Here is a 26,457-nt window from a genome sequence, read left to right as displayed (position 1 = left end):
CAAACTCTCAATGTTAAAATTGTACTTTTGAAATCCTTTATTGGACTCAACCCCTCCTTATTGCTGTGATCTCTTCCAACTCCAGAGCCCCTTGAGAAACCTGACTTCTCTAATTCTGGCCTGTTGTACATATCTAGGGTTACATCTCTCTGTGGTATTGCACTGGAAACCAAAACAGCATATTTATAAATAAATACATTATTGCTAGACCAGAGTTCCAGATAATATTCTGTGGGGTTGTGTTTGAATTCTGCCATGGCAGATGTTGGAATTCAAAATGCTGGAATTAAGAGTTAAGCAATAGCTATGAAACCATTGTGGACTATCTGAAAAGTCCATCTGATTCATGACTGTCCTTTCAGAGGAAACTATCATCTCATCTGGTCTGGCCTAAATGTGACTCCAGACTGTCAGCAGTATGTTGACTCTTGACTGCCTTGTGGGCAGTTAGGGATGGATAATAGATGCTGGTCTAGCCAGCAATGCCCACACCACATGAATGAATAAAAAATGTGAACCATCTCACAATAACTTTACTAGTTAAAGCTGTAACCCACTTATAAAATGTTCCCTCTAGACACACACAGACATATACAAAACAAAACATGGGTGTTACGAGTGGAGGGAAAATCTGGTAATGCAGCTCAATCACTCCTGATCCACGGGATTTGCGAGGCGATCCTGCTGGTTAGAATGTTGCTTCTTGATATTTGCAGGAGACACTGAGTGACTGGTTCATACTTATTAAAAGATCTCTGACTTATTAAGTAAAAGTCATAGCTTACAGCAACTGTTGCAAGGAAATAAATTTGCTATCTTCAGACTTGTGTTGTTTTTACTGCAGAGCAAAAACAACTGCTTGAGGTCTGCTGTTTCTGACTGAACATTCTTTCCACCAAGCTGTTCAGCCATGTGGGAGCCAATCACAGTTTTTGGCCAGCAGTAAGCCAATGTCAAGGATATAACTGGCCATTACTCTAAGGCTAGTCAGCTATTTGTTGGTGGCTGGATCTCATAGCTCCACCTGGCTCCCCCAGCTCATTTGTAACTAGGCTTTCCCCACTATTTGAACCAACAGCTGTATAAAGAGCACCTACACTTGTTTTTGTTTTAATTCATTCAAAATGTGGGCACTGCTGGCAAGAGTATTTATTGTCCACCCCTATTTGCCCAGAGGACAGTTAAAAGTCAACCACATTGTTGCGGGTCTGGAATCACATGTCGGTCAGACCAGGTTAGGATGACAGATTAAACATTGGTGAACCAAATGGGTTTTTCCAACAATTGACAACAGTTTCATGGTCATTGTTAGATTCTTAATTACAGACTTGTATTGAATTCTCATTGTACCATCTACCATAGCAAAATTCAGGATTCAATCCTCGATCCCCAGAGAGTCACCTGGGTCTCAGGATGAATGCTCTTTCAATGATACCGTTAGGCCATCACCTCCCTGAAAGTCAGTAACTTGCTTTTAAAAAGTGCAGCAGTCATTCAACAAAAAATCTTTATTTTTTAAATCAGTCCTTTCCCCACTTCAGTCCACAAATCAAATACTCAGAAAAATAATTAGGTAGTCTTCACATCCAGTTTCAATGACTCCACATTGATAGTCTTGTATACAGCGTCAGGGTCTTAAACTTAAGAATTTTCTCCCTGAATCTCTCTTACTGTCCACTCACTACCTTTTTTGCACTAAAATAAATCGCAACTCTTGTCCTTTCCCCTAGCTTGCATGTTCCAATGTGGGAAAGCCTGTTTATGAGCATTCATTAATTTAGTGTTGCTCCATTGAATATTTCCCTAAATCCAAGCTGTTAAACTTTAATAGTGCCCACGGGTGTATAACTGTGGTCTAACCAGCGTCTTATTGCTGAACTGACTGAAAATTCTGGTTTCTCACTGATCTCAGGGAGCAGATCTGAGCAACATGAAAAAGATTCCAGAACCCATCAAAGAAGCTACAGCCCTCTTTGGTAAGAATTGAAAAAAACGAACAAAATACCTAGTGTCTGAAACAGATGTTTTCAGAAAGCTAATGATAGATTTTGACTGTTAAAACAAGGTGAATGTAAGACATTGAAATATTTGTGATCAATTGATATAAATATTGAATCTGATATACTGTTGTTTCTTCTTACAAATCCTCAACTGTATTTTTTCAAATTTTATTAGTTGTGAGATTAATAATAATTTGCATTTATGCAACATTTTTAATTACATTGTATTTCACGGAGAAAAATATCTGACAAGCAGTTGTGGGGAAGAGTTGAAGGAATATGATATTGAATGGATAGAAGTCAATCAAAGAGAGAGGCAGGGATGTAAGAGAGAGTTTAGTGATGTAGCTTCTTGTAAATGGAAAGACGTCTTGGGTAGACTAGAGATAATGAGATGAATGTGGAGGGTAAGAGAACCCATTAATGGAGCTACACATTGAATGGTGATGCCTCATTCTGTCCCTCCCTCCCTCCCAGCTTTGAAACTGCTTTTGTTGGTAGTTTGAGCTACCTTAACGAAGTTTCTTCTATTTTGTGTAGCTGTGGTAGAGTTAGTAACCCTCCAGACTCTCCTGCTGTCTTAATTGTAAACAGCCCAGGAGAAAAAAATCATAGAGGTATTAAATATAATTGTGTGTGTGTTTTCTTTGAACATTTTTGTTTGATATAATAATATGCAAAGCAAGAAAGACTTAACAGGTTGACTGTTGGTTTGGAGTCATTCAGTCTGTAATGAAGACACACTTAGTTTTCCAGTTACCCATAAGGATAAATATCAATGACCAATGGGCTTGTGGGCTGGGATGGATTGTAAGCAGGATGTCTTTCAGAATACATTGACCGTGGTTGGAATCTCTAACCTGTGCTGAAGAAATTGGTGCTTTAATATAATGCAAAGGGATTCCTTTTAACAAATGTTTACAAATATGCTCACTAACTGTGTTTCTGTGTTGAAGGTTCTGGCCCTTTTCCAACCTCCGAACTTCCCCAGGGACAGATGGACTCTCTGCTTTCCATCATCTCAAGTCAGAGAGAAAGATTTCGAGCCAGAAATCAAGAGTTGGAATCTGTACGTATGCTACAGCACTTCATACTGTGTAGAATTTCTGAAAAGAAATCCATGTTTTTCCACCTGTGAGGAATATTGGATCACAAAGCAGCTGGACCTGAGCAGCTGGATCCATCGTGCTCATGCCAGTTCTTTGATACAACAGCCCCAAACACACAACCCACAGACCCTTACTTTACAGTGATTTTGTCATAAAAGTTGAAATAATTTCTGTCCCAACTTCTTCCTGGGGAAAATATTCCTGATTTCACAGCACAATTTCATCTACAGAACAATGTTTTTCCTGAAGTATTTTTCCCACACACTTGGTGACAACCTTAACCTACAACCATTCATAATTTTAAAATTTTTAACTAAGTCTCATCTCAACCTTCTCTGACCAAGTGAAAATAATCCTTGACTAAACGGTGAAAATGAGCACAAGATTGGTACAATGCTAATAAATTGGCCTTTTAAAAGTCCAGATCTTCCATGCAATTTTGGTTTAATTTGCAGATTTCCATAATTTTAATTTGTCCGGGAGCTGCTGAACCAGAAACCTCCAAGTGTGACACTCAAGTGTTGATTGGATTCAATTTCTGCAGAGCAGTACATAGTGATATAAGAAATGGGGATTAGAGCAGACTGCTTGAAGCTTTGAGCCTGCTTCACCATTCAGTGATATCAGATTTGATCAGCTGCACCCCCACGTCCCCGACTCACATGTATCCAAAAAAACTCAAACTCTGATTTAAATGTATTCCATGAGTACACATCTGCAGATTAATGATGCAGGGGATTTCAAAGATTCACAACTCTTTGAGTTAAGAAATTTCTCCATATCTTCATGCTAAATGATCTGCCCTTTATCCTGAGACAGTGGCCCCTTGTTTGAGATTCCCGAACTCAGGCATCCTCCTAGCAAGTACTGGCAAACACCTTTAAGCCTTCATGCATGTCAATGAAGTTACTTCATTTTTGTCCAACCAATCCTTAATGACAGCAGTGCTCAAACCGGATGCCTCCACATGGTTTTATGTTTGTCTTTCTGGAGGAGTAAGGTCTTGATTGTAAAGAAGCTATGCAGAGCACATGGTCAGCTAAAGCAGGCTATTTGCATTGGCTTGTGTCATCAGCAGTACTATCCAGCAGCACCTGCTCAGCAGTAACCTACTCAGTGACATTCAGTTTAGGTTCCACTATGGCCACACAGCTCCTGACCTCATTTTAGATTAGATTAGGTTCCCTACAGTGTGGAAACAGGCTCTCTGGCCCAACCAGTCCACACCAACCCTCCGAAGAGTAACCCACCAAGACCCATTTCCCTCTGACTAATGGGCAATTTAGCATGGCCAATTCACCTGACCTGCATATCTTTGGATTGTGGGAGGAAACCATACTACCCAGAGGAAACCCACACAGACACTGGGAGAATGTGCAAACTCCACACAGACAGTTGCCTGAGTTTGGAATTGAACCTTGGACCCTGGTGCTGTGAGGCAGCTGTGCTAACCACTGAGCCACCGTGCCCCCCCCCCCCCCCCCCCCCCCCTGTTTTTAGCCTTGGTTCAAACATGGACAAGAGAGCTGAATTCCAAAGTTGAGGTGAGATTGACAGCCCTTGACATTAAGGCCACATTTGACCAAGTCTGGCATCAAGAAAAATTAGGGGATCGTGTGGGGTGAACACTGCATTGCTTGGAGTTTTACCTGACACATACGAAGGTGGTTATGACTGTTGAGGTCATCCAGGACATCTCTGCAGGAGTTCCTCAGGATATTGTATTAGGCCCAACCATCTTCATAAGATCAGAACTGGGAATTTTCTCTGATGACAGCACAGTTTTCTCAGATACTGAAGTACTCTGTGTCAAATGCAGAAAGATCTGGACAATATCCAAATTTGAGGTGACAAGTGGCAAGTAATATAAATGCCAGGCAATTACTACTTCCAACAAGATACATTCTAACCATTGCTCTTGGCATTCAATGGCGTTACCATCACCCAATTCCCCCACTATCAATACAATAATGCTACCCATTAGGAGCTCTTCTTTCTCCCTGGTTGGTCATTATCAGTCCCCTTGTTTGCCAAATTGTCCTTCTATCCGGGCTCTGTATCTGCCTATCGTTTGCACCTTTACCCCCACCCATCCCCATGTCTCCAGCATATATACAAGTAGTTCTCATATCAAGCGTGTTTTGACAGTGTGACTTAGCTATAACGTTGTTGAAGAATTAGGGAACGATATTTTCAAGAATGCATGCACCTGTTTGCAATAGTGTGATTCCAGCAGCAATCATTTTGCACGCTTCGTTCTGCTCATGCACCAATGTCAGCACCAAAGTCCGTGCACCGTTCTGCGCATGCACAATGTCAGCACCGAAGTCTGTGCGCCGTTCTGTGCATGCACTAATGTTAGGTGCCGTCAGAGCATGTGAGAGGTGCAACACCATTCATTCCATCTTAAAAATTAAACTAATCAATGTTCATTGCATTCCCTGTAAAATAAGAACATTTTTGTATAATTCCTGTGTAAGCCGTGTATATTTCCTGCAGGACTGCATTACTCTTATCATTTGCTTTTCTAATTTTTCTTATACCTGCATATCTCACAATCTACTCCTAAATTATCTTTTTTTTACAACAATGGAGAGGCATAGTGGCAAGAATGTTGGCATTCTCCTCTAAAAGCTGCAACTGCCTCTCAATTTCCCTGAGGACAGAAGACAAAAGAAAAGTGGAAAGCTCTCGTGGTGATTCATCCTGGACTTCATCATTTTCATCTCCAGCTTCCACTTCCCCTTCAGCATCAACCTACATAGAACATAGAACATTACAGTGCAGTACAGGCCCTTCGGCCCTCGATGTTGCGCCGCCCTGTCATACTAATCTGAAGCCCATCCCACCTACACTAATCCAAGTACGTCCATATGCCTGTCCAATGACGACTTAAATGCACTTAAACTTGGCGAATCTACTACCGTTGCAGGCAAAGCATTCCATATCCTTACTATTCTCTGAGTAAAGAAACTACCTCTGACATTTGTCTTATACCTACCTCCCCTCACTTTAAAGTTGTGTTTGCCATCCCCATACTTGGAAAAAGGCTCTCCCTGTCCACCCTATCTAACCCTCTGATTATCTTGTATGTCTCTATTAAGTCACCTCTCAACCTTCTCTCTAACGAGAACAGCCTCAAGTCTCTCAGCCTTTCCTCATAAGACATTCCTTCCATACCAGGCAACATCCTAGTAAATCTCCTCTGCACCCTTTCCAAAGCTCCCACATCCTTCTTATAATGCAGTGACCAGAACTGTTCACAATACTCGGCAAGTGTGGCCGTACCAGAGCTTTGTACAGCTGCAGCATAACCTCCTGGTTCCGGAACTCAATCCCTCTAAAACACTGTATGCCTTCTTAACAACCCTGTCAATCTGGGTGGCAACTTTCAGGGATCTGTGTACATGGACACCGAGATCTCTCTGCTCATCTGCACTCCCAAGAATCCTACCATTAGCCCAGTACTTTGCATTCCAATTACTCCTGCCAAAGTGTATCATTTCACACTTGTCCACATTAAATTCCATTTACCACCTCTCAGCCCAGCTCTGCATCCTATCTATGTCTCTCTGCAACCTACTACATCCTTCGTCACTATCCACAACTCCACCGACCTTAGTGTTGTCCGCAAATTTACTAACCCACCCTTCTAAGCCCTCACCCAGGTCATTTATAAACCTGTTGTAGATCAGCTGTAGAGAGATCATCACAATGGGACTCGGGCAGCTCTTCAATATCCTCACTTTCCACTTCTTCAAAGCCAACCTACTTTTCAAGGGCAACACAATGCTGTTTGGGAGCTGCTGTGATGGTTTGCATTCTTTAAAATCTTGAAAAATAATCTGGGAATATCTGCCGCCAAATTGCAGGCAGGCAGTCCTTACTGACATCACAATAATGTCAATGGCATTCCTGATGTTAAAGCTATTCCAAAATTGAAGGACACTGTCTTTACTATCCCCATCAGTAGCTGCAATCAACCTCTTGAAAGTGTATCTTAAGCAATAAGTTTTAAAAGCTGATATTGCACCCTTTTCCATGGGTTGAATGAGATAGGTTGTGTTTGGAGGCAGAAAAAGCACTTTGATGTTTTTAGAAAGCTCACCAATGACAGCAGAACTGCTTGGCGCATTATCCAGGATGGGGAGAGCCTTGGAATCCAATTTTTTTTGCCTGCAATATTGTCTAAATTCATCTTCCAAAACATCAACAGTAAGGTCAAAAAAAAGATTTGCCTCATCGTTCCATCTTTTTTGCTTGACCAGAAATAGATGTCTAGAGTAAACTTAAGGTAAACTTTCAATGCTTACGATTGGCAGAGTGTTACGCCATCACAGGCTTAAGCTTTGAAGTCCCCACAGGCATTGGCACCCAGCCCTTCCTGCTGAGGGGCTTATGCCCGAAACATTGATTCTCCTGCTCCTCAGATGCTGCCTGACCTGCTGTATTTTTCCAGCACCACACTCTCAACTCTGATCTCCAGCATTTGCAGTCCTCAATTTCTCCCTGGTACCCAGCAGCACAGTCATACAATCCTTTGCCACCTTAAAGCCTGGAGCATGCGCTTCATTCTTAGAAATGTAAATTCTTACTGGCAATCGCTTCCAGTATAAACCTGTCTCATCCAAATTAAAGATTTGATCTAAGGTGTAATCATCTTCATCAATTAGATGGTATACAGATTTGATCCAGCTGGCTTTAATCTTTTCAGCATTGCCTCTAATGGTGCACAAGGTAGACTCCCTCATTCTGGTTAAGTGAGTTACAGATCATTCTCCTATCCTGCACATTTCGTTAGCATGAATTCACTATATCGTGATTGACAAATTAAGGGCATTGTTTCTAAAGCACAAACCTTTAAAATGTGCATTGGCTGTGACAGGATTTCATCACCAACACTTTAAGCGCTGTTTCTAAAGCACGATTTTTCTATAACACTGGAATGCACAAGGATGCAACCAACGCATTATAGAAGAACTACCTATCAAAAGCATTGTTCTCATCTGCACACCTGGTCACTTGTTCGAAAATAATCAATCAAGTTGGTCAGACATGACCACCTCTGAACAAGCCATGCAGACTGTTCTCAATCAATCCTTGTCTCTCCAAATGCAGCTCAATTCTGTTCCTCAGAATTCCTTCCAATAGTTTCACCACCATCAAGGTTAAACTGACTGGCCTATAGTTTCCTGATTTATCCATTGTTCCCTTCTTGAATAAAGGTATCACATTAGCTGGCCTCCAATCCTCTGACACCTCTCCTGTGGCCAGAGAGGATTTGAAAATGTTTGCAAGTTTCACTTTTAGTTCCTCCCTTCCCACATTCAAACTGAGATACATTTCATCCGGCCCTATCTACTTTTAAGCCTGCCAGATACTCAGAACTTCTGGGATGGGGTGGCCGAATCACCCACACCAACCAACCCCACTGGCCCATAGCCGAACACTTCAACTCCCCCTCCCCACTCCATCAAGGAAATGCAGGTCTTGGGCCTCCTCCATCACCACACCTTTACCACCTGATGCCTGGAGGAAGAATGCCTCATCTTCCACCTTGTGACCCTCCAACTACATGGCATCAAGGTAGATTTCACCAGTTTCCTCATTTTCCCCTTACCCTACCTTATCCCAGTTCCAACCTTCCAACTCAGCACCGCCCTCATGACCTGTCCAAACTGTCCATCTTCCTTCCCACCTATCCGCTCCGCCCTCTTCTCTGACCCATCACCATTACCCCTACCTCCATTTACCTGTCGCACTCTCAGCTGCCTCCCCCCCAGCCCCACCTCCCTCTCATTTATCTCTCCATCCCCTTGGTTCACAAGGCTCATTTCTGATGAAGGGCTCTTGCCCGAAATGTCAATTCTCCTGCTCCACGGATGCTGCCTGACCTGCTGTGCTTTTCCACCACCACAATCTCAACTCTAACCTACATACCTGTCGCTTTACTGTCATCCATGTGCCTATCCAAGAGTCGCTTAGAAGTCCATAATGACTTGACTCTATTACCGCTCCTGGCCGTGCATTCCACACACCCACCACTCTCTGTGCAAAGAACCAACCTCTGACATGTCCCTTAAACCTTCCTCCTTAAAATGGTGCCCCTTGTGATAGCCATTTCCACCCTGCGGAAAAAACCTGTGGCTATCCACTCCATCTATGCCTGTCTTCAACTTGTACACTTCTATCAAGCCACCTTCCTTGCTCCAATGAGAAAAGCTTTCTCAACCTTTCTTCATCAAACATGCCCTCCAGTACAGGCAGCAGCCTGGTAAATCTCCTCTGCATCCTCTCTAAAGCTTCCACAATGTTTTACTTGTCATTCAGACTTCAAAGGCAATAGTTAATCTGCTGTATGCATCCTTTGGGAAACAGTTTTACCAAACCTCTATTTGGCACTGGTTTACTATGGTATCCTCACCAAACCTGTCATTTTGTGTTCCAGGATAACCGTATGATGCAGCAAACGTTGCATGCACTTCAGAACGAGTTGGACAATCTGCGTGCTGACAATATCAAACTCTATGAAAAAATCAAATTCCTGCAAAGTTACCCTGGCAGAGTGAGTGTAATCTTCAAAACATGATGGAAACTTATAATATGTTAACCTGTTATTGCAACAACCAACTACCTGTAAAAGGAGAAAGGCTAATCCAGATTAAGTACTGGCCTTACACTGTAAGTGAGGAAATATTTTTTCGTAGTTTACTTTCACTCTTAATGCCCCAACCCCTTTATTTACACACACGATCATTATGAGTCTGTTTTACAACACTGGGTGTTTATGGCCCACAAGACCATTTACTTACAGAGACTAGAAATAATCTTGTTTCAGTAAGTGGCATTCTAGGGTTTATCATAATTCCAGGGCACTGTGTCCATTATTCTGTAAATAGCAGTAAGAAGTGGTGTTTATTTTCTAATTCCAGCCGATTAATTACCAGATTTATTGAATTTAATTTTCTAATTTACTGTGGTTAATTTGAACACTCATCCTTTTGGGGTTCTGGTTTAGTACTGACACTATAGTACCTCTGTTCATTTACCTGCGTTACAACATTTCTCTTGTAAGTACTTTTGAAATGATGTCAATTATAATAGGTTGGAACATCCAAAGACCATGAAAGGCAAATTGTATAAATCCAAATTTTTTTTTTAATCTAAATATTTCTGTAATTTCATCTCAGTCAGTTTTGTGGAATTTCAACTTAAAGGCATTGCCAAAAATGGCATACTCTGTCAGTAAGATTCATGGGTAAGAGTTATGCACATATTTTAAATTAGACATGAAATAATTTCATTTTAAACAAACAAGTAGATTTATACAGTATAGATCTTTATATGCAGGTGACAGAGATGAGATAACCAATTGTTCTTGAAAAAATTGTTCTGCAGTGTCACCTAGTAGCCACAGCCTGAAACGACATTATGGTAGTTAACAAAATAAAATTAAGGGGACAGCAAAGTAACAAGAATTTGCCACAATAAAGTGACAGAGAAGTACTGTATGACCAAAAGTCATGACACAAAGAAAGGTATTTGGATAGAAATTACGCATTCTATGCAAGCCCTTTAATAATCTTCGTGTGGTCTTGTGTGATATTCATTAAATATGGGACTGTGGTTTCTGTTTTACATTTTTCTGTTATTGTCTCATTGCAGTTTCCCTCTGTCTTTCCTTAATAATAATGAGAGATTTGAGATGCCAGGACTATTTTCACAGCAGCAGTGCGGGCTAGAAGAAGATTTAATGGTGACTTAAGTGATGAAGAGTTTATTATGAACATGAGTGACAAGGAAGTTATGTTCACTCAATATAAACTTGAATAAACATTTGTTCTTTTTAAGCTGTTTTTGAAAGCAGAAGAAAAATGTTCCAGTAATTCAGCTAATTATACTGATGGACAACATTTCCACCACTTCTAGTGGAATTGAATTGTAATCAACCGCAGTTTAGATTTACAATGTGTTTTATTATATTCATGGCATTAACCCTTCACAGGGTTGTAAAAAAGCAAAATTAAACAATTAGTCATGTACTGTTGGGCATTTGGCCAAAAGCTTAATGAGAGAGGTAGGTTTGAAGGAGCACCTTGATTTGGTTCAGACTGTCTTCTTGATGGCCCTGCTCCATAAGGACTGACCTGCATTTCAATCAAAGTAATTTTATAATGGAATTTCTGAAAGTTTAGTCTTAATCAGCTTTATCACAAAGCTTCAGTTGTAACTCAATGTGAGTATTAAGCATAACTGAACTATCATCCATAATCATTGATTATTCTATAAATATGCAAAATAAAATCATAGTTCACAAGAGATTCATTTCTATGACAAATAGCTCTTCCTTTGGTGATAGTTAAATTCAATGGTAAAGGCGAATTAGAGGGTGTAAATTGAGTATTAGCTTGTTTTACTAAATAACCTGCCTCCTGAGATGAAATCCTGTTACTCAACTCGTGCTATGCGATGCATTGTAACAGAGTACACAAGCAAAAGCGATTAATCAATTTTGTAAATTTGAGCTGCCAGACATGTTCATGCATACCCTCCAGCATTTTGCATGCCTCCCTTATGTGTATATGGCTGAGGACACTATTGGTACTTTACGTATCGTATTTTTGTGCTTTTATTTTAATCTGTTTTGGGGAATGTGGAAAGAAATTTACGTATGAAGGTACAGAATGTAGATGTTGATGAACAGAACATTTGATGCCCAACATTTCAAATGTGACATGCTTCAGTTAGAGTAAGGCTTCCTTCATTTTGCTTGAATGATTTATCTGAATTACTCATGGGTCTAGCAAACATTTTTTCCCATCAGTGAATATGTCCTTTTGAGTGTCTTTCAGTCAAAATATCTTAAATTACCATTGCCACTTCCTCCATTTGCCTTCTAAAAATTAGGAGAAAGTGAGGACTGCAGATGCTGGAGATCAGAGCTGAAAATGTGTTGCTGGAAAAGTGCAGCAGGTCAGGCAGCATCCAGGGAACAGGAGAATCGACGTTTCGGCTTATGCCTTCTAAAAATTATGATACTTAGGTTATTTAATTATGGACTGATCTTTTAGCTTTTTCTCAAGAATGTCAACAGCTTTGCAAGAACTGAAATGATCCATTGATTGGGATTTTCCTCCTCTCTCCTCATTTAACAACTTCCATTAGCCTTGCTCTGAGTGGCTTATCTTTGGTGATTTAAACCTTCATTTGAATTCTGCTTGTCACATTCTTCCTATTTCTTTGGCTGTCCTCATGTCACCATCCATATTATCTCCCTCAACTATGCCCATGGATATAGTCACCCTATCAGTTTGCTACCTAATGAGAACTGTCCTCCATATCAACTTCTATCCAGACTTAAATAGCTGCTTTGCCTTATCATTTTAATCATTAGCAAAGCTATCACAATCATTTCTTAAACGCCTTCCAGTCCCTTTTATCCTGGGATAAATTTGCTGTTACCTTCACCATATTTAGCAAACTCTAGTTCTCAACTCACTGTTGTTTACCCTTCAATCCCCTGAGATGGCTTTATCTGTTGACTTGGTAAACAGAAGAGCAAAAAAAATTGGAGCAGGAATAGGCTGTTCAGCCCCTCAAGTCTGCCTTACCATTCTGTAATATTGCAGCTGATCTTTCCCAGGCCTCAACTTCTCTTTCATGCCAGCTCCTCATAGATTTCAACTCCCTAATATTTCAGAAGTCTATCTTCATTCTCTTTGAATATTTTGTAATCTAGTCTCCACTGCTCTCTGGGGAAGAGAATTCCAGGCACTCACTACATTCTGGGAGAAAAGAATCCTTCACATCTCAGTTTAAATGAGTACTACCTTACTCTGTAACTATGTACCCTAGTTTCAGATTCCCCCACAAATAGAAACAACATTTCAATATCCTTGTATCATGTATATTTCAATAAGATCAGTCCTCATTCTTCTAAATTCAAATGGATAAAGGCCTATCCTGATTAGCCATTCTTGAAAAGTCAAGCCCTTCATCCCAGGGAATCAGTTTTGTTAATCTCTTTTGAACTGCCTTCAATGCTAGTATATCATCTGTTAAATACGGCAACCAAAATTGTACATAGGACACCAGGAGCAGCCTCACCCTGTGCAGTTGTAACAAGACCTCACTTTTTTTTAAAACTCTAAACCCTAGCAATGAAGGGCAAAACTTCATTTGCCCACTTAATTATTTGCTGCACGAACATAAAAATAGTTTGTGTTTCACATAGATCCTTATGTGCTGCATTCTTTGAAGTCTCCTTCCATTTAAATAGTAGTCTACTTTTTAATTCTTCCTACCAAAATGCTCTCACTTTCCTACAATAAACTCCACTTGCTAAATTTATCCTTACTCTCTGATCTACTTGCAGAATCCTTCTTTCATCCTCTCACATGCTCTCCCACCAGTTTTTATATATTCAGCAAATTTCAATATAGAACACGATGCCCCTCCTCTAAGTCATCGATAAAATAGTAAAAAAAAGTAAGGACTTAACCCTGTGACACTCCACTAGTTAGGTCTTTCCAAACTGAACAAGCATTAATCCCAACTCAATGTCTTAAGTGTGTTAGCCAGTCCTGGATTCATGCTATTAGCCCAGTCTTCTATCTTGAGCAATAACTTGTTGAAAGCCTTCTGGAAATCCAAATACACTGATTCTGCCAATTACCTTTCATCAACTCTACCTGTTATATCCTCCAAGAAGTCTAGCAAATTCCTTTTCATAAAACCATATTGACTCTTGATTGTTTGCATTAAAACTTTCTGAATGTCCTGCTATTTCTGCTTAATAATGGACTCTTAACATTTTCCCAATGTCAGACTAATTGGCCTGTTGCTTCCTGCTTTTTGTTCCCCTTCCTTCTTGAACAGGGGTGTCACATTAACAGTTTTCCATTATGCTGGAACCCTCCAGGAATCCAGTGAGTTCTGGAATATTTTGACCAATGCCTCCACTATCTCTGCAACCATTTCTTTAAGACTGCTGGGTGTAGGCTATCGGGTCTTGGTGACTTGTCTGTCTTTAGTCCCATAAATTTGTCAAATTATTTGTCCCTCGTGTTAGAAACTGTGCAAGATCATTCCTCCCATTCATACGTTGTTTACCTGTTATCTTTCAGACGTTTATAGTGCCCTCTACCATGAAGACTGATGCAGATATTGGTTTAAATTATCTGCCATTTCCCTGCCCCCCCCCCGTTATTAATTTCCCAGTTGTACCCTTCGTAGGTACTGCACTTACTTTAGCTAGTCTTTCTTTTCGTATATCTGTAGAAGATATTGCCATTTGTTTTTATATTTTTTGTCAATTTACTTTCATATTCAGTTTTCTCCTTCTTTAATAACTGTGTAGTCAGCTGCAGCTGGTTCCTAAAAACAAAAAAGTCCCAATCCACTAAGGGGAGATCATGTCTGATCAACTTGATTGAATTTTTTAAATACATAACCAGTTGTGTAGGTGAGGGAAATGCTTTTGATGTAGTCTACTTGGATGATGGTTCAGTGGTTGGCACTGCTGCCTCACAGTGTCAGGGACTCCAGTTCCATTCCAGCCTAGGGTCTGTGTAGAGTTTGCACATTTTCCCCATGTCTGTGTGGGTTTCCTCCGGGTGCTCTAGTTTTCTACCACAGTCCAAAGATGTGCAGGTTAGGTACATTGGCCATGCTAAATTTTTCATAGTGTCCAGGGATATGCAGACTAGATGGATTAGCCGTGGGAAATGTGGGATTATTGGGATATGGTAGGGGGTCTGGGTGGGATGTTCTTCGGAGGGTCGATGAGTTGAATGGCCTCTTTCAGCTCTTTTGAAGATCCTGCGTAAAAGGCTGAATGCTGTTCACAGCCCATGGGATCCAAAGAAATATTGCAAATCATATTCTTGATGAAAAGACCAATGATCAGGGGACGTTGATTTACGGTAAGGGGCAGGCCTAAATGAGAAACGTTTTCACTCAGGTGGTGGTGGGAATCTGGAATTTACTGCCTATGAGTATTGTAGAGGCTGAAGCCATCATAACGTTGAAATGTTTTGATGTGCACTTGTGATGCCAAATCAGACAAGGCTATGGCCAAATGATGGAAACTCTGATTAGAATAGAACAGTACAGCCCAGAAACAGACTACCATATAAATGCTAGTCTAGACTAATCCTATGCTCCACATCCCTCTATTCCCTGCTTGTTCATGTGTCTGTCTAAATGTCTCTTCAAGGGTGCTGTCGTATCTGTTTCTACCACCTCCCCTGACAACACGTTCTAGGCACCTACACCCTCTGCATAAAACCCTTTCTTTGCTCATCTCCTTTAAACTTTTCCCCTTTCATTTTATGCCTGAAAGTATTTGACATTTCCAATATCCACTCGGTCCATGTCTCTCATAATTTTATATACTTCTATCAAGTTGCCTCTCAGGATCGAAGTGCTGGAGTCTATTATAAAGAATGTAAAAGCAGAGCACTTAGAAAAACATAATATAATCAAGTGAGTCAGCATGGCTTCATGAAGAAGAAACCATGCCTGACAAATTTACTAGCATTCAGTGAAGAGGCAACAGGCAGGATAGATAAAGGGGAACCAGTAAATGTCCATAAGGCGTTCAACAAGGCACTGCACCCAAAGCCACTTAATAAGGTAAGAGAGGGTGGAGCCTGGTGCATTACGTCAGCATGGAGAGAGGATTGGCTAACTAACAAGACATTAGGGGTAAAGGTGCCAATTTCAGGATGACAAACTACAACCAATGGATCAGTACCATAGGGGCACAACTGCTGGGGCACAAGTATCTACCGTACATATAAATGCCTTGGATGATGGAAGATTATCGCTAAATTTGCAGATGACACAAAAATAGGTGGGAAGGCAAGCAGCAAAAGTAATATCAAGGAGGGATGTAGACAGGTCAAGTAATTGTTAGATAGTTGCTTTGACAGCAGAATGAACCAAAAAGCATTTTTCTGTGCTGTACTTCTCTATGACTACTGTTCTCTGTCTCCCATTCTCAGCCCACTGCATCTACAGCCAAAACAGCAGCTCTTCCCTCACTGCACCAAATTCTCCACTTTCCAAAATGCTAATCTCTCATTCTGTCTGGAGGTGCTATCTTTGTGGTTGCTTCCTCCATATGTTTAACATATATTAGCTGAAATTCTGCAGAACTGGGCCAAACACAGGTGATAGAGAAAGCAGTTCTATGTAGCTACATGGTTCAATATTAAGTATTAAAGATTGTATATTATTGATCAATAAATAATAATACAGCTGTTGGTATGTGGTTGGATGGATTGGTGCCATGCACCCTGGAGAAGGTGACAATTTATAGCCTTAGGGTGGTATGGGGAGTTGCAGGGAAGAATATGGCAATGCAAGAGAAGCAAAATTGAAACAATTTCTGAAATATTAAGACAGGTAATTCATCCATCTTTGTTTGTTGTATTGGGTAGATGATTGATAGGTGTAAGAAAGAGTCAACATTTATGTAGCTTATTTCACAGTCTCAGCCCATCAGAAATGCGTAACAACCGATGAAATACTGTACAATGAACAAGCGACTTAACCTCTGTGGATTATTGATAATGTAGCTGGAGGAATGCAGATTAACAGATGCCCTATTTCCTGATGTTATTGATTTTGCAGGGAGCAAGCAGTGATGACACTGAGCTGCGTTACTCCTCTCAGTATGAAGAGCGCCTGGATCCCTTTGCCTCTTTCAGCAGAAAGGTAGGTCTTTCCAACAAGATAGCCACTTTGCTTTACCATGGGAAATGCAGGAGCCTAATTGTCAGTTCCATTACTTTCTACAGTTATAAAGGAAAGTAACTGATTCCTGTGAAAACCAAACATGATTCTACAGTCAACCCATGGTTTACAATCTGCTTGTCCTATTTCATGAAGGACTGATTTTAACCCCTCGCTTTTGCCAGTATTTTAATTCTAGGGTGTTGGGAGGAATGTTAAACCTTAATTCCAAGCAGCAAGGGTGTCATTGAAATGTTTATCTGAGCTTCTGTCATTTGTTCGCCAGCATCACCTAGAACAAACCACAGAGGGCCCGAACGTAATTGATTTTAGCTTGTTGGGTGAGGTAGCTCAGGATAGTTCCTCCAGACCTAATTCACCATCAGTGAAACCCCTCACTGTCAATATCCTGGACATTACATTTGACTAGAAACTAATTGGACTTGCCATATCCAGAGGAACCTTGATTATCCGAAGGATGTTGACGGGGAATATTTTGTTCGGTTAATCGAATGCTGGATAACATAGTTTAGCCAAGCATTGGGACCTTGTGATCTTGCTGGATAATCCAAAATTTGGATAATCAAATGATGGATAATCAGGGTTCCTCTGTAAATGCAGTGGTTACAAGCCACAGGTCAGAGGCTAGGAATTGTAGAGACAGCGACTCAGCTCTGACTTCCCAAAGCTTGTCCATCATTTACAAAGCACAAATCAGGATATGTTGGCAAACTCCCCATTTGTCAATATAAATGCAGCTCCAATAGTACTCAAGAAGCTTGATATCATGCAGGACAAAGCAGCCTGTTAATTAAGACCCAATCCACAAACATTCACTCCCTTTACCACTGACACACAGTAGCAGTAGTGTGTGCCATTTACAAGATGCATCTAGAATTTTGCTAAGGTTCCTTAGACAGCACCCTCCAATCCCACAACCACTTCCATCTAGAAGGACAAGGGCAGCAGATACATGGGAGCACCACCAGTGATGCCCACATCCAGTCAGCGTATTTTTAAAAATTGGGAAAACAAACCTCATGTTCTTTTTGCCAGTGCCTTCAAATCTGTATCCTCTGCTGTCAATGGAAGCAATTCCTCATTATTGTTCCAATAAAACCATTCACAATTTTGTATATGTATCAAATCTCCCCTTAACACTAGCTTCTCCAAGTTCACCCCACAACTGAAATCCCTCATCCCAGGTACAGATCAGTAAGTCTCCTCTTCACCCTGTCTTATACTCCTAAAATTGTCACAATGCCTGAGGCCAAGTCAGTGTTTTATAAAAGGCTGCCTGTTCATAGTGGAGCAGGTAATGAAACTGAATTGGATTGGAGCTGGTGCTAGCTACATCTGTTGTAGCCCTGAGCGAGTTGGATACTGTTGAAGTATTTTTTTCTCAAACGATACTGCAGGTGCTCAAAATTCATTGCTGTGAAATGACCCTGGTCATGTTTCAAGAAAAGTGTGTGTAAATCTTCAAAGTTCATATTACCTACCTTTACAAATTACCTACAAAGTGTGAATTAGAAATATGTCACTTGATTATTAATAGTTCAATCCCAACTGAAAATAACTCCTTAATAAAAGATAGAAGTGTTTGGTGACTGTCTGGTCTCTTATACGCTTTTCTGGTACTGTATCTAGGAGCGTCAGCGCCGATATCTGAGTCTCAGCCCCTGGGATAAAGCTACTCTGAGTATGGTGAGTGCAATTCACTTTCAGCTGTTAAAATGATTGGACCTCTTTATTTTGAAAGCTCTATAAAGCCTTTTTTTTTTAATTTCAGGGCCGTGTCATCCTTTCTAACAAGTTGGCTCGCACTATTGCTTTTTTCTACACAGTGCTGCTGCACTGCCTGGTCTTTCTTGTAAGTGGGTTTTTATTAAACTTCACAGTGCTGGTGTCTGTACTGGTGCTACAATCAATCAGATATACCAATGCAATAGGGCAGAGAGTTAGAGCATAATTGCTGCTGGTATTACAGAGCAGAACTCATTAGAAACCAGAGTGACAGAACAGAACACACTGTTTCAGGCTTCTGTAAAACAGAATATTGTGGTGCTAAGTTAACTGCAATTGAATACAGAGTGGGGCAATAAAACTACAATCATCTGTAATCTCGTACCTCCATAGTAATTCCAGATTCAGCTGCTGCTCTTGTGCACCGGCCTATTCAATAGTAATTTATAGGGTAATGACTTTATTTAAACTTCCAAACTTTCATTGATGACATAGTGTATTAACTCAGTCCCACTGAGTTCATGGTTGAGAGCAGGTATCCTGACTATTGTGTGTGTTTGTTCATTTTGTATTTTGAAGATTTGCAAACTCCACAGATCTGTTACATCAGTATATCTAGTTAATGACCACGTCATTTTCTCTAACAGTTTCTCAATCCGTACTGCCGTGTGACACACTGCCAGTGTCCCTGGCTGACTGCTGTGTGACACACTGCCAGTGTCCCTATCTGACTGCCGTGTGACACACTGCCAGTGTCCCTATCTGACTGCTGTGAGACACACTGCCAGTGTCCCTATCTGACTGCTGTGTGACACATTGCCAGTGTCCCTGGCTGGCTGCTATGAGACACACTGCCAGTGTCCCTATCTGACTGCCGTGTGACACACTGCCAGTGTCCCTATCTGACTGCCGTGTGACACACTGCCAGTGTCCCTATCTGACTGCCGTGTGACACACTGCCAGTGTCCCTATCTAACTCCTATGTGACACACTGCCAGTGTCCCTATCTGACTGCCGTGTGACACACTGCCAGTGTCCCTATTTGACTGCCGTGTGACACACTGCCAGTGTCCCTATCTGACTGCCGTGTGACACACTGCCAGTGTCCCTATCTGACTGCGGTGTGACACACTGCCAATGTCTCTGACTGACTGCTATGTGACACGCTGTCAGTGTTCCTGGCTGACTGCTATGTGACACACTGCCAGTGTAGTTGACTCTAGTTGCCATCTGAAATGCGCCAATCGAGGCACTCATTTCAAGCGGCAATTCATGATGAGCAATAAGTGTTGGCCTAGCCAGCAATGTCCCATATCCCATGCGCAAACAATAAAATTCTGCACGATCAATATCCTGATGTCATAGACCCATGGTACAGAAAGGTTGCCAAAGGTGAAGCAAATTCCCCCAAGCTGTGGTCTAACATTTAACACGCAAAATCCCAGTAGCCAGTTATGATTAATGTTCTTGTTCCAAACCAGTTCTCACTGCCTGTGTGTTAGTGATTTGTTCAGATATCTCTCTTGTATCCGTCATATGCTACAGCTCCACATCATGGATCCTCTCGATACAGATTATGCTGATTAAACATATTTCAGAATCTAATTAAAGTCAGCAAATTTAGTATCTAACCCTGAAATTTGCCCATTGTTTGTATGTGCATTAAAGGTCATGCTTTACCGATTATCTGTATTTTCCAGGTGCTGTATAAGGTGGCTTGGAGTGAAAGTGTGGGCAGAGATTGTGTTGCCTATTGTGCAAAGAAGTAAGTATTCTAACACTTTGGAATGTCTGCTTTATTCATATCAGTGTTACACCCAGAACCTTCATTAGTGAGCTTATTTCACTTTATTTCTCAATTCTTCACCATTTGGGTATTTCAGTTCAGCTTCAAATTCTTCCTAAATGTTTTTTTTCTTGAATTTCCTCTGCAGGTTGGTATCATGAAATCATGGGAATAATTTCAATAAGCAGCAGTTTTTATTTTAAGAATAAGTTGTTTTAAGAGACAGCAGTTGAAAGAAATAACAAAAAAGAACCAACCAGGTCACTCTAAAATCTAATGAAAGAACCTAAGAAATTTAAAGAACAGGAAATATTACTGAGCTCAGAACAGCTGCCTTTTTTCCATAGATCAATATGAATTCCCTGCCTTCTCTCCATTGTGGGGGCACGGTGGCACAGTGGTTAGCACTGCTGCCTCATAGTGCCGGAGACCCGGGTTCAATTCCAGCCTCAGGTGACTGACTGTGTGGAGTTTGCACGTTCTCCCCGTGTCTGTGTGGGTTTCCTCCGGGTGCTCCGGTTTCCTCCCACAGTCCAAAGTTGTGCAGGTCAGGTGAATTGGCCATGCTAAATTGCCTGTAGTGTTAGGTAAGGGGTAAATGTAGGGGTATGGGTGGGTTGCGCTTCGGCGGGTCGGTGTGGACTTGTTGGGCCGAAGGGCCTGTTTCCACACTGTAATGTAATCTAAATCTAATCCCCCAAACCCCAGTCTCTATTGAAATATACCTGAATTTCCTTTCACCTGAGTTTTAGTCTCCACTTGCCTGTTTTAATAATTCCTCAATTCTCTTGTCCTTTGGGGAAAATTACCTTCCAACTCCCTCACTTACTGCTGATGCTCAGTAATTATTCAGGATTTAAAGGTATGCATTTAGCAAATAATTTTCCCGGGTTATCTTCAGAATGTCAGTTGGAAACCTCAATATTTCCACATTTGTAAAAAGAGCCCCAACTTCCTCAACCTAACGTCGTGGTTAAAAATCACATAACACCAGGTTATAGTCCAACAGGTTTATTTGAAAGGAGCAGAAAGTGAGGTCTGCAGATGCTGGAGATCAGAGTCGATAAATGGTGCTGGAAAAGCACAGGAGGTCAGGTAGCATTCGAGGAGCAGGAGAATTGACATCTCAGGCATAAGCCCTTCATCAAGAATGTGGGTGGGGGAACGTGACTGAGAGATAAGTAGAAGGGTAGGGTGTAGGGCTAGGGAGGTGGTAGATGGGAAGGCAGTTGGTTAACGCAGGTGAGAGGTGATGGTGGTAGTCGGAGGGGAGAGTGGTGCGGATAGGTGGGAAGGAAGATTGGCAGGTAGGACAGTTCAAGAGGATAGTGCTGAGTTGACGGATTTTGTGTAATTAAAAGATCAGAGGTTAATTTAGAAGCAAAATACACATGAATAAAATGTTTCAATAGAATCAATAATCATAGGCAGCTTCATCAGCAAGGAAAGGATCATACACGTATGTAACTTCAATAGTCATGACGCAAAGACTGACACAAATTATACTATCAGAGTAATACTTGTACTGAATATTTATCTGAAAAGATAATTTCTGATTGATATGATGAAGGACAGTGCTCCAAAAGCTTGTACTTCCAAATAAACCTGTTGGTCTATAACTTGATGTTGTGTGAATTCTAATTTTGTACACCCCAGTCCAACACCAGCGCCTCCAAATCAAAACCTCGTGGTGCAATTGCCAGCTATTTTGAATGAAACCTTTTCTGCTCGCCCTGAAGGCTAAATACAGACTTGTTGGCCAAAGAGCATGTTCTGTACTGTTTGATCCTATGAAGTAGACCCACAATCCTGGATCGAAATCCAAGAAACCTCACCTGGTAACATTATGTGACCTTCACTACACCACCCCAGGGATTCAAAGGCATATTCACCACTAGCTTCTCAGGTACACCTTGATATGGACAATAATTGGCCATTGACATCCACGTCCTGAGTTTGATTTTTGTTTTAATTAGGTGACTACAACTGCGTGCAGCACTTCCAGAAAATAATCTGAGCAGTGTCTCAGCTTTCAGTCATGCAATCTCTATAACTCCTGGATCTTTTCCTGTGCTCCATTTATCATGTGCATTCCCTCTTCTGACTCGTAAGCTGAGGGCAATTACAGTCCAATTGCTTTGGAGTCTGGTTTCATTGAATTACTTTGATATCAATCTGAAAATACCTTTTCAGATCAATATTCAGTACTAGTATTGTTCTGATAGTATCATTTGTGTCAGTCTGTGCGTCATGACCATTGAATTACATAGATCTATGTTCCTTTTCTTGCTGATGAAGCCTTCTGTGATTATTCACTATATTGAAGCATTTGTTCATGTGTATTTTGCTTCTAAATTAATGTCTGATCTTTTAAAATCTTTATCTCTGATTTTGACCTCTTCCCAATAAATTCAATTTTCATAAATGTCTCTGAAATAGTCCAGTCTTTATAATAGCTGACATTATGCACTGCCTGATCCTTAAAGAACATCTATAATGACAGCAAGTAAGGGACCTCTCCTATCATTCATAAGATTACCAATTCCACATGAAGGTTGTTTTATCTACATTTCAGTAGTTTCTCACTTTGCTCGAGTTCAAACACAGTAAATGTCCCTTTCCCCAATGACATCCAGTCATTTCTTTCCTTCTCCATCTGCAGCATGAGGCAGCCCATCCAATTTGAGGAGCTAAAGCCTGATGTTCTGAGCCAAACATTCCTAATGAAGGGCTTATGTCTGACATTGACTCTCCTGCACCTTGGACGCTGCCTGACCTGTTGTTCTTTTTCCGCACCACACTTTTCGACTCAAACTCCCTCAAGTACAGCACCCATTGCAGCATGCACATAGAGGGCAGATCATGCAATGAATTAAATTTAGGAGACACTGACAAAAGCATTGCAAATCCCAGACATCCACCTTCCCAAGCTGACCAGTGCTGGAGTTTTCCTTCTCACTGTTGCAAACGAATTGGTAGAAATTGATTGCTAATTCCCAACAATTCCATTTCCATGGTATGAGAATGGTAGAAGTCAACAGGATGAATCTTGGTCTTTTCTCTTCTGGCTGTCACTTCATCACTGTGCAGCCTGAGGATCTGGTCCTCTCCATTGCTTCACACCACTCAAGAATCTCCTCCTGCAGAGCACTGGTTCCCGCCTTTCTTAAGCCTCACTGTTATTCCCATCTGAACACAGAACAGTACAGTAGGGTATAGGCCCTTCAGCCCTCAATATTGAGCTGACCTTTTATTCTCAGATCAAACTAACCCTTCATTGTACTATCATCCATGTGCCTATCCAAGAGTTGTTTAAATGTCTGTAGTATATCTGACTCGACTACCACTGCTACCTCTGACATCTCCCCTAAACCTTCCTCCAGTCACTTTAAACTTATGCCCCCTCGTGATAGCCATTTTCCCTGGCTATCATGTCTCTGGCTATTCACTCTATCTATACCTCTCATCATCTTGTACACCTCTATCAAGTCCTCTCTCATCCTTCTTCTCTCCAATGAGAAAAGCCCTAGCTCACTCACCCTTTCTTCATAAGACAAGCCCTCCAGTCCAGGCAGCATCCTGGTAAATATCCTCTGCACCCTCTATAAGGCTTCCGCATCCTTCCTATAATGAGGTGACCAGAACACAGTATTCCAAGTGTGGTCTAACCAGGGCTTTGTAGAGCTGCAGGATAACCTTGTGGCTATTAAACTCAATCCCCCTGCTTATGAAAGTCGACACACCATATGCCTGCTTAATAACCCTATCCACTTGGGTGGCAACGTTGCACTTTTTCATTCAAGATGCCAGGTGGCCTCCTTCAGTCAGCGCCACTTAGAAAATAGACTATCTGAGCATTATATCAGTGCTGTTTGTTGGAGCTTGTTGTGCACAAATCACCAACCATATTACCTAACATTGAGATAGTGACCTCTAACCTATTTAATTGGCTGCAAAGCATATTGAGATATCCTGAGGGGTTTTGAGGAAATGGAAGTCTTCCTTCTCATACAGTTCAACAATGGGATTTATTTTGAGAGTGTGTGTGAGAGGGAGCAAGAAAGATTCAGTTGTTTCTTCTGGGCAATGTTAACAATATTGGCTATTCTCACCCAAATATATTAGTGGGTTTACAAATTATTATTGACATCAATGTACATTTACATTTTTACGTATTTATTTATATTTTATACAAATGTTGAAGTATTCATCGTTGGTCAGTATCTAAAAGTGATGTTAATAAGTTGCTACATATTTGCCCTTTGCAGCTTCAGTCAATGCTGAACATTCTGTGTGGTGCTGTGAATATTCTCAGTGCCAGTGATTTGTCCTTTTCCTTTCTGCAGGTATTCTGACCATCTGCACAAGTTCCATGAGAACGCTGATGCGAGGGATATGTGGCAGTGAAGCAGAAGTTCTGGGTGACCTGAGGGCAGTGCTGAATGACTGGACTCTAGCAGTTCTGTCTTTGGATAAAGTCTTGCTTAGATGCCTTACCTGGGGCCACGCCAGTGTAGTTCAGTATTTTATTTCAGCAAAGCAGGGAGAGTTTGGGGCTGTATTCCTTTGACGCATCTTTACACAAGAAATTCGGTTTTTACTTTCCTCCATGAGCAGTGAAAAACAGCTCATCGACTAAACATGATTTGATTTGCAATCTTTTTGCTTTGCTTCATAGTTGTTTCATTGCAAATAGCCCTGTATCAGTTGATCATATACTAAGACTGTATTATACACATGAGAGTGCATTAATTATCAAGACAAAGGGAAGTACTGAGCTTCTCTGCTCGCTTTCTACAATGATTCTGTAGAAGCAGATCTTGCACTTGCAAACCTGCCTCTTCAAAATTCTAAATGCCTTTAGTCTATTATTGAAATAGACTATAGCTTCCCTAACTTCAAGATTGCAGCTATTATATTAAAAATGAATTTGAATAACATTGATTTAATTAATAACAATTTTGGTGTAAGTGAAAGGTTGTGTGTGTAATAACCCTACTAGAAGTGAATTACTTGATGGTTCATTTAAGGGCAGTGGGGGAGCTATGTCAGCTTAGTGAAAGCTCTGTGTTTTCATGTCAACAAATCTGACACTGCAGCCTTCTCATTACCAGCTTTTACATCACATCATTCCTATTAACTCAATAGTCACAAGTATCATCTTTAGTGTTAAATAAAGATATCTGTGCAAGCGTACTGATAGATCTGAAGGAAGTGTGATTGTTCAGATCAGAGCTTCTCTGCCACAAACTGCTAAGGGTCAAATTAATGGAAAAACTGGTCAGCAAAATTCTAGTAAAAAGTGTCAGCCTCCAATTTGCTGGGAGTATGCAGTCAGCAGATTGTGCGTTCCTGTTACAAGTTCTGTTCCAGTGAAGAAGCAGTGTGGGTATATTGTGAGCTATTATGTTGTAAATGTGCAACTCCATCACTAACCACTCTCAGAATCCAAGTATGTGTGCGTGCTTACTGCTACCTAATGCTGTTCTGGGTAACAAAGTGAACACTTCCAGCATTGAATAAATCATTTGGCATCTGTAGTTAAATATTGCCTTGTTTATTTTCAACTGTCGTCACAACTTGGCTTCGCAATGATTTCTGAATTAACTTTTTTAAAGCTACAAAAACAAATGGGACGTTGAAAATAATTTGAAAATAACACTGATGGAAAAGTCTGAAATGTTGTTAACCATGCTGTCATTTCATCACCCCAAAACCCCTCTGATTTTAGACAAGTAGTCCCCATGGTATGGTAACAATGTGGTATATAATCCAAATAGAGCCAAATACAGCATGGAAACAGACCCTTCGGCACAACTCGTCCCTGCCAACTAGATATCCTAACCTAATCTAGTCCTATTTGCCAGCAATCAGCCCATATCCCTCTTAAATCCTTCCCATTCATATCCCCACACAGATGCCTTTTAAATGTTGTCATTGTACTAGTTTCCACCCCTTCCTCTGGCAGCTCATTCCATACACTCACCACCCTCTGTGAAATATTTGCCCCTTAGGTCCCTTCGAACTCTTTCACTCTCACCCTAAATCTATGCCCTCAAGTTCTGGACTCCCCCAC

The 26,457-nt window shown here is 41.0% G+C and overlaps 1 protein-coding gene across 1 annotated transcript in view; it reads left to right on the top strand.

Moving 5' to 3' along the window:
- Positions 1 to 25,927, top strand: part of LOC122564179 (protein CASP-like) — a 632,323-nt gene extending 606,396 nt beyond the window's left edge. Inside the window, exons 16-23 of the mRNA XM_043718862.2 lie at positions 1,913 to 1,976; positions 2,957 to 3,069; positions 9,558 to 9,674; positions 16,748 to 16,831; positions 18,500 to 18,556; positions 18,642 to 18,722; positions 20,296 to 20,360; positions 24,728 to 25,927. Coding sequence (XP_043574797.1) covers positions 1,913 to 1,976; positions 2,957 to 3,069; positions 9,558 to 9,674; positions 16,748 to 16,831; positions 18,500 to 18,556; positions 18,642 to 18,722; positions 20,296 to 20,360; positions 24,728 to 24,788 — 642 coding nt within the window. The 3' untranslated portion in view covers positions 24,789 to 25,927. The remainder of the gene's footprint in view (positions 1 to 1,912; positions 1,977 to 2,956; positions 3,070 to 9,557; positions 9,675 to 16,747; positions 16,832 to 18,499; positions 18,557 to 18,641; positions 18,723 to 20,295; positions 20,361 to 24,727) is intronic.
- Positions 25,928 to 26,457: the final 530 nt, after the last annotated feature.

This window comes from Chiloscyllium plagiosum, unplaced genomic scaffold (genome assembly GCF_037043375.1).
Source record: "Chiloscyllium plagiosum isolate Xiang-an unplaced genomic scaffold, Cpla_swu_hap1 HiC_scaffold_31, whole genome shotgun sequence".
NCBI classification, from domain to species: domain Eukaryota; kingdom Metazoa; phylum Chordata; class Chondrichthyes; order Orectolobiformes; family Hemiscylliidae; genus Chiloscyllium; species Chiloscyllium plagiosum.
This window is presented reverse-complemented; position numbering and strand designations above follow the sequence as displayed.